The 9,676-nt window shown below is 39.6% G+C and overlaps 1 protein-coding gene across 1 annotated transcript in view; it reads left to right on the forward strand.

The window, feature by feature from the left end:
• whrnb (whirlin b) overlaps positions 1 to 9,676 on the forward strand; it is a 60,247-nt gene extending 50,571 nt beyond the window's left edge. Inside the window, exons 9-12 of the mRNA XM_079870393.1 lie at positions 257 to 854; positions 4,253 to 4,434; positions 4,704 to 4,820; positions 9,117 to 9,676. Of these exons, the coding sequence (XP_079726519.1) occupies positions 257 to 854; positions 4,253 to 4,434; positions 4,704 to 4,820; positions 9,117 to 9,299 (1,080 nt within the window). The 3' untranslated portion in view covers positions 9,300 to 9,676. The remainder of the gene's footprint in view (positions 1 to 256; positions 855 to 4,252; positions 4,435 to 4,703; positions 4,821 to 9,116) is intronic.

Below are 9,676 nucleotides of genomic sequence, written 5' to 3' on the forward strand. Positions count from 1 at the left end.
CGTCTTGTTATAAACATTTGCTTGTGCTAAATTGATGTACATTGACAACTCTATTATCTGTTAATTTCATAATGTGCTGACTTTTGGGAAGGAAATGTCACCTTTAAAAGCTTTAAAATGTCAGAATGTGTTTTTTTTCCTCTCAGCATTATCATTACCTCCCTCAATGATAATGGATCCTTTAATTGCCTGTCTTAGTATTTGCAAGCGACTGTGAGGAGATAAATATGGACAATACGTTTATGTTTTATTTCAGGATAAGGTGCAGCCGTCATCTGAGTCACCCCCCTCGTTCAAGCCTCCCCCTCCACCTATTCGACACGCCAGCCCAAAAAATCAAACCAAACGACCTTCATCTAAGCTGTCCCAGACCAACCTGCTCTTTACTGCCCCCTGTAGGCGGCACCAAGAAAACCACACCCACAATCACTCGCACTCGCCCTGCTCTACTCACAACTCCCCGTGTACCATCCACCACACCACTTCCACCTGCTCTGTCCATCACACTCCTGCACCCTGCTCTCACCATCACAGCTCTCCACGGCCATCATCCTATCACGCTAGCCCTTCCTCCGGACCGCCGTGTAGAGATCTGGTTCAGTTTCTGATGAGCAGGCATGCGGCGGGGCTCTCCCCACACCCAGAGTCTCCAAATCGTTCTCGAGAGGGCACCCCAATGATCTCTCCCCGCTCCTCTCCGTCCCTTTCGCCTTCACTGCGAATGCCTGCACCGCCTCCCTGTAGCCCAGAGAAGCTCGAGGGCTCCCCATCTCACAGCTGCGGTGCCACCCAGAACAGCCCACTACACCCTGAGCCGGAGACGGCAGAGGAAAGGCTCCAGCCCCAGCTACGAGGTGAAGGCACTCTGAAATTATTGGCCCTATTTTAACGATCTAAGCTCATGGTCTACAGCGCACAGCGCAAGTGCACTTAGGCCGTGTCTGAATCCACTTTTTTGCTAGTTTAACAACGAGAAAAATGTTTGGCGCACCCGGTGCATGGTCTAAAAGGGTTGTCCCTATTCTCTTAATGAGTAATGGGTGTGTTTTGGGCGTAACGTGCAATAAACCAATCAGAGTCTCTTCTCAATTCCCTTTAAAATCCAGTTGCGCTCGCGCCATGGCGGATTCGGAAAGTGGAAAAGCTGAACGCTTCTATAGCGAGGAAACGGATCTGCTTGTGCGTGAGATTTAAGCACACGAGCTGACCATCTACGAGACAAAGTTTACGTGCGTGGTGGACCCGCCTATAGGCTCACATTACTAATGCGCTCTTTGAAAAAATAATAATGACTTATGACTTTAGACCAGGTTTTTGTTGGGCAATGGCGCAGTCTATTTCAGTAGTCTCAATATAGCAATGCGCCCGAACACACTTCGTTTTCAGACCAGCACGCCCATGGGCGCACAAATGGGCACAAATGTATTTGCTATTTAAACAACGTGGCGCAGGACGTGAAAATTATAACTGCGTCGGGCTGAAACTAGAAAAAAGCACTTGAGTTGCGCCTGGCGCCACATTGTACCAAGTATATGATATTGCACTATATCTTAAAGGGATAGTTTACCCAAAAATGAAAATTCTGTCATCATTGACTACGTTTACATGTGCACCAATACTGCGATTTTTTTTTTCCCAGTTATCAGAGTAAGGACTTAAAGGAGAAGTTCACTTTTAAAATGAAAATTCTGTCATCATATACTCACCCTCATGTTGTTTCAAAGCTGTATGAATTTCTTTCTTATGCTGAACAGAAAGGAAGATATTTAGAAGAATATCAGTAACCAGACAGTTTTTGGGTCCCAATGACTTCCATAGTAGGAAAAAAATATACTATGGAAGTCATTGGGACCCAAAAACTGTCTGGTTACTGATATTCTTCTAAATATCTTCCTTTCTGTTCAGCATAAGAAAGAAATTCATACAGCTTTGAAACAACATGAGGGTGAGTATATGATGACAGAATTTTCATTTTAAAAGTGAACTTCTCCTTTAATCGTAGTAAGATGTTTCCATGACAGAGCAAACCTCTTTACTCCCATTTACATGCAAATTTCATTATTCTGATCATGCTAAGAAGTGTGATTATTTTTACCGCCATTATTAATAGGAGTATTGTGTTTACATGAGGTAAAGTTTAATCACAATATTGCCAAAAACCCATTATAATAGCATTTTATGAGTATATGAGTGTGCATGTAATGCATTTCAAACCTGTAATCACTTTTTTCTGTGGAACACAAAAGCAGACATTTTGAAGAAGGTTGGCCAACAAACAGTTTTGGTTAACTTTCATTAAATGTGCATTGTGTAATATTTAGGAGGATCTGTAGACAGAAATGCAATATAATATACATAACTATGTTTTCAGTGGTGTATAAAGACCTTACTTAATGAACCGTTATGTTTTTATTACCTTAGAATGAGCCATTTCTATCTACATACACTGCGGGTCCAAATAAACCTCATTGCTTAACTGGCTACTCTCTGCTGTCTCAGACGACGACATCTTTTCCTGTCGGCCACCGTTACTTCTGTTGGTTGCAATTCGTAACCTCACCACTAGATGCCGCTAAAAATCACACACTGCACCTTTAAATAAACAAAATATCTTCTTTTATGTTCCACAGAAGTCAGTCAGTCATACAGGTTTGGAATGACATGAGGGTGAGTAAATGATGACAGAATTTTCACTAACTATTCCTTTTAGTTAGATTTATTCAAGTTGGTATGTTTATGTTTTTTATGTGTTTGTCCTGCTGCCGTTTAAGGAAAGTTTTGGTTTATCTCTGATTTTTCTTCATTCATGTTAAACTCTAGCCTGGCTCCGCCCTCCTACGTACTTCCGCTCAATTTTATTTCCCTTCAGTACTACGTCTGGGATTGGTTTTCTCTGATCATTTTTTTGGCGGTCCAATCAGCGAACAGAGGGAGTGGCTGAAAATGATGACGTTGAGGTCGTGCGCTAGTTTGAGTTGTAGGGTTACGTCACGACCAAAGGTTAGCGATTGGTTATGGCAGATCCAGAGTGACTCTGGGCAGATCCAATCCAAATCCAATCTTTTTTGTCTTCTTGAGTATATATATATATATATATATATATATATATATATATATATATATATATAAATTCTTATGAACTTTTTTTTACTGAGGTTATAATTTTACAATAATTGTAATGCATTGTAATGTAATGTTGTGCTGTTCAAAAGCAAAAGAGAGCTGGATCCAAAAATAAACAAATCAAACACAAAGACCAGAGAACCAGGAACAGAATGAGTACGCCAAACATAAGATCCATGTTGTAACAACACCAGACAAATAACATGGGAAAACACCAGGGTTTAAATACACAAGATAAAAAGGGGCTAACATGGGACAGGTGAAGGTGATTAATGGAAACAAATGAGAGTAACTATGGAAAAAAACAAGGTACAAAGCAAACATGAACTAAAAACAGGAAGAGAACACAAACAATAGGAACAGAAAACACTTCAACTTAAAAGTCCTTAAACACAAGACAGGGAAACACAAGACAGGAATCATGACAATAATTTTACACATTATTATAATTATAGATTTTTCACAAGAAATGTAATTTAAAGTTCGGTTGGTATCCACAGAGCATTTTTGGTTGTGATGCTTATTTTACTGTATCTGTTATATAATAAATAGAAAAAATGAACTGCACAGTTTAGGTCCTGCTGTTAAATTTTAAGATTAATATTTTTGAAACTTTAAAATTTTAGAGTTTTTCCTGTATAATGTACATAATTAGTTAGAGTGAGAATGTCTTTCATACACAAGCAAAATGTACATTATAATGGAAATATACCAAAATTAATCACAATCGAACTGAATCAGGGAATCTCTATCGATACCCAGCCCTGTTGAATACACATTACAAAAAATGGCTTTAGATGTCAATATAAAGATAAAAGAAGGTATCTAGGCTTTAATTTATCAAATGGCAGGATACCTTATTACAGAATGCACATAGGGGTCAGGTGGCATCTCATTCATTTGAAATAATTAGTCACACTAATTTAACATGCTAAATTGACAGCCATAGTAGGTACATCTAAACTTTGATGAAGTTCAGCACTTAGGGAATTCATCCAGCTGTATAACTCTTTTTGGATTCAGCTAATGTGTGAGGTTCACATAAATTCTGAATGCAGACCTCTAATCTCTGAAAGCTAAATTGTGTGGTTATTTATGGCTTTGTGTGCTCATTTGTCTATATTCCCAGGAGCCACCCTGTCCCAGCTGTCAGACAGCGGACAGACTCTGAGCGAGGACAGTGGAGTGGATATCGCAGAGGCTGGAGGGTTGAGTAAGGACAGCAGCCCGCGACCAGGCAAACCTCCCTTCCTGCAGGTCATAGGTGACACACGCAGAGCGGAAGGACTCGCACAGGCCTCCGCAAAACAGGTGAGAGAGCAGCGACAAGTTCTGTTGTTGATATCATATATTATATAAGCAACTGTTAAACAGATTTGTATATGTCCTAATGTCACGTTGTAGGGATTTAGTCTCATTTGTCCTGCTGCTGTTTAAGGAGAGTTTTGGTTTATCTCTGATTTTTCTTCATTCATGTTAAACTCTCTTGTTTTCCTCCTCCACATTCCTTGAAATCTCTGTCTTTTTTGTCTTCTTGAGTGTGATGTCTAAAGTAGCATCCATTTTGTTCATTGTTTTAGATGGGAATAATGGAGCCTATATTTGTACGGGTGCCCAAATGTGCCAGTACACTGGGTATTGCTGTTGAAGGGGGTGCCAACACCAGACAGCCTCTGCCACGCATTGCGACCATACAGGTGGGTCAGAACGGGTTAAAGTTCAAAACGACGGCTAAGAAAGCTGAAAATAATAGCTGTGTTCCAAACCTTAATGAGCTGTCTAATTAGCATGTTGTGGCATCATTACATGATGGCTGTTCCACAAGGAAGGAAGCATAGTTAATTATTGTTTTTTGCCTAAATCTAAGGCAGTATCCATTGTGGCGAAGGCAATCCCAGAATGCATAGCACACAAGATCATTGAAAATATCATATAAATCTTTTGAACGGTAGTGTATTATACATCAAAATGTATAATTAAAAATAGTTCATTCTAATTAAAAATGAAATATTTTACTACAAATGCATGAATGTTATGCTATGTAATTAGAATATCATATTGTTAGCTTAGCAACACGATACTCTGTTGAAATCAAGTACGAGTCTAATCTGCTTTGTTTCCTATAACATTCCAAATCAGTAACTTATGAGCTTCCATTAAAAAAAAAATTTTTTTCTTCTTATGTACTGTAGCTAATAGTCTAGAAAGCTAGCTTGCTGCTGTAAGTTTTGGTGCAGAGCTATAAAGTATGATGATTAAACATTCTGTAGTGTTTAAACTCAGCCACATAGAAATTGTGTGCTGTAACAAATATGAAATGTTAACATAAAAGTATCACAAAGTACTAGAATTACTATTCCCAGAAAGTACCTTTTGTTCCACTAACGGAAAGGGTAGCTAATGTACTGTGAAGGTCTGATATTACACCCATCAAGGTGCAATGTACAGTTATAACTTATATAATGTGTTTTCAGAAAGCTTTTAAAAGCTGTTCTTTCACATGAAAAGCATTCAGTAAAACCTGCTTATTCATCATATGACTAAAATAGCACGGCATGACAAAACAACTCCAATTTTCATATTAGAAATTACTCATGGCACTGTTAATATTTCCCTATCAGATAGACCCCTGTGCATTTAGCAGTGTTAAGATGCTAGATTAGTCTTTAGTCATAACGTTACTGGAAGTTTTATATATAAAGGAGCCGGTTTGTTTTCCTCTCATTTCTTTTATGACCTTTATTCCAGCAACTGTTAGTGCATTAGCATATTCAGGACACGTTTATGTGCATGTGTCTGTGTGCTTACTTCTATCAGTGCTGTGTTCACTCGACATGAAGGTGAGAGATTTCCCCTTTAGCGCAAAATGGCTTTGCACAGAAATATGTTTGCTTGCATATTTAAACCTGATGGGGATCAAGCATCTTGTGATATTGCTATAGCTTTTGGGGATGAAAAAAGATTAAATTAACATAACTTGTGTCTAATAGCGTTTATAGAGATGTCCAAATACATAAATGAGGACAAAGTGCTTTAGCGGTGTTGCTGTATTATTATTCTTTGTTGATTGCTGGAGTATCCTTGAAATTTGCATAGAATGTCAGTTTACATAACCAGCATGTGTAAATCTCACCATTGGAAATGTCACAGAAGAGCACATCCTGTCACAGACCCATCTGGACATGTTCCATAATTAAAAATGTGGAATATTTTTTCTCCAGAAAATGTCCTGAGACATCACACCTGGTTTTTTTTTTTTGACAGCCCTAAGAGTTTGGGGAGCAGCCTACTTTTTTTTAGCCGATAAGACACTATACAACACTCCCTAATTTGTTGGCTAGTCTAGCAGAAACAGCAACTGCGTTATACTTTTAGAGAGTATAACTGTATACCTGTACATTCTACTAACTCTAAGTAACTTTGCAACTACATGTTAACTAACTCTTATTAATTTGCAACTACTTGTCAACTCACTCTTCGAACAAAATCAGGCTGAAGCAAAGTTCGTTTGGAGTTCTTTTTGGGAGAAACAGCTTGACAAAGCGAACTTTCTGGAAAGGTTCGCTCCGGCTGATAAACCCCTTTGTACTAATATTGGTCCGTGGTGATCACGTAATAGGTAGGTGTGCGCGGAGGCTCCGCCTTCTTTCCCGTGGAAAGTCGGTCGAGGTCAGATGTCCGCGAGTGAAAACATGACCACACTGGAGAGATGCTTTATAGTAGAAAATTAAATTGTATTTATGATGAAACGAGACACTGACACAGTTTTTCATGTTTAATACGGTAAAGCTGATTGATTTTAAGCTTTGTATTGTACAAAGTGATATAGAAATAAACGTGACTTGAGTGCCGTAGAGCTCGTGCAAACATAACCACTTTGCTATGATCAGATGCCTTTATTGCTTTTTTTTTGTTTTGTTGTGTGTTTATTTTGTTATTGAGAGGAAAGCACATATTTACATATTCATATAAACGCCACTCTCAACTGTGTGGGCAGCGTCAGGTGTTCGATAACAGTATATCGCTGCTAACCTATTTCGAACTTCGTTTTAACGAAAAAGAACTTCACAGCGAGTATATCAGGGCCTTTAGGGTTAGTAGAATAAGTTGCCATGTACTTGCAAAAGTTAATTGTAGTCAGTAGAATGTCTGTTGGGGGAAAAGTGTTAGCAGATTTTAAGCAGACAGTTTATTAATACTCTAATCACTGGTAGTTTGATGTACTACTATTGTAGAATATAAAAAATGGACTATCGAAATAGTGTTACCAGCAACTGTGAAGGGAAAGTGCTGTTTTAAAGTGCTGTTTGATACAATCAGAATATTCCTCTGCTGATTTTATTGTCTTGAAATGGCTGACCTTCAAAGGAAAGAGAAATAGCTTTGATTTTGAATTAATGAATAGTAAATAGGTGTCAGGGTTGGGTGAAGGAATGAGGTGAGGACTCATTAAATAAAATAAAAACTTTCCCATGGGGGAAACAAGACCAGCATCTGGACAAAGCAGTCCTGGTTATGGTGATCGGATTGGATTGGATTGGATCGGATCGGATCGGATCGGATCGGCAGGGCAGGAACGGTATACATAAAACGACGAACTGGCACAGGAAGGAAAACACAAGGAGAATAAATAGGGAGAGCAAACAAAGCAGGTCACAAGGAGGACAGGTGGGGCAAATGAACCAATAATCAGATAACAAGATGGGCGAGGTTAGACAATCTACAGGAGATCACATGGCACATAGAAACAAACATGAAAAGCCATGTGCTCACCTCAAACAACACATGGCCAGTGAACACAATCTCACCGACTGCGTCCACAAAGAACATGACAACACGAGCCGCGCGCTACAGCGAACACAACACACATGCGGATAGAAGAGTGTGCAGCCCGAGCGAAAGCACTCACAAAAAACAAGACAGAGCGCACAGGGAATGAGCAAATGCTGATCCCATGTACTCACAACAGAAGATAAACACACAGAGCATGAATGTCCGAACCACGACACAGAACCAACTCCAAACTAGACCGAAGTGCCAGGATACAAACGCTCCGCACACAACACAACTCACATGGAAGAGCGTACGACCCTAGCGAACTCAGAACCGCACGCTCACAAGGTGACAGAATCCTGATAATAGATTAGCCCTTGATTTTCCTTGATACCCTATACCAGGGTAATGCTAATATATCTTGATGTGACATGACATATTCAGAGTTTTGGGGGGAAAAAGTGCTGTTGATTATTTCAAAGACAAAACAGGCATGAATTCTATTCATTGTGGTTTTTCAAAGCAGCATTTTTAAAGCATGTTAGAGTGAGAGTGAGATCTCAGATGCTGTCTGACACTGTTATGTACTGAATCCAACTGGAAAGTACACATGGCGCAATGAACCGATGTCATTGGTGTAACCATGGCTACCGCTCTTCCGGACTCCTTAAGATCCACTTTGATTCTTATCAAATGTTCATTATGAGAGCAATCACTATTCAATCTTTAAATAGACATTAACAGCTCATGTGTCATGTTGAGTTATTGTAATACTAATAAATGTCAAAAAAATTAAATAAAAAATTAAAATAAATTCAATTAAATCAGATCCCAGCAGAATTATATGACTGTAGCAGCGCTTTCATGGTGTGACCATTATAATGCCTGATTGTGGACTGGAGATTGTTGGCCCAAATGTAGCAGGGCTATTAGACCAGTCTCCCTCCAGCTGAACAAAAGATGACAACCAGAACGCTCATCTTGGTTATCTCTTTCTACCTGTCCTTGGGCACTTTATCTTTATACTATGACTGACAGGAGGTCAGCTAATGACCTCTCAATATAAAGTGCCATATCGGAGAGAACAAGCGCTCATTTTCTCCCCCATTTCCCACTTGTCTTTTCTCTCACACTTTTGATAGATGTTCTCTCTCTTTCGTAAAGTTTGCGACTTTCTTTGCTTATTTCTCTCTCTTTTTCTTTCTCTTTCTGTCTTCCAGAAGGGGGGCTCTGTGCATATCTGTGGGCAGTTACGGGTGGGTCAGGTGATTCTGGAGGTGAATGGCGTGTCACTTAAAGGAATGGAGCACCGGGATGCGACTCGAGTCATTGCGGAGGCTTTTAAGACCAAAGACAAAGACCATGTCGACTTTTTGATTGCCGATTTCAACTCTGCTCTGTAGAAGTCGTCCCTTTGAGTTTCACTCGACAGCACTGCAAAGACCTGGCACTTTACGTCACATCCGCACAGAGGGGCCGAATGAGTCATGCTTGTCATATCTGAGTCACAATTAGCTTAGAGTTCAAAAGCTTCAACACACCCGCCTTACGTCTGTGTTCTCGCTACAACAGCGACCAGCCATCACACATTTACTGTATTAACAAGGTATGTTCCAGTGGATGATCTGGTGAAATGTTTGACAGGACAAAATCAGGGTTATGTCAAGTCTGTCAAATCTGTGGCACCTTGTGGTCTGTTCAATGAAGTTTATACACACACTACCGTTAAAGTTTGGGGTCAGAAAGATTTTTTGATGTCATCAGAAGTCTCTAATGTTTA

This window comes from Squalius cephalus (genome assembly GCF_949319135.1).
Source record: "Squalius cephalus genome assembly, chromosome: 5".
NCBI classification, from domain to species: Eukaryota; Metazoa; Chordata; class Actinopteri; order Cypriniformes; family Leuciscidae; genus Squalius; species Squalius cephalus.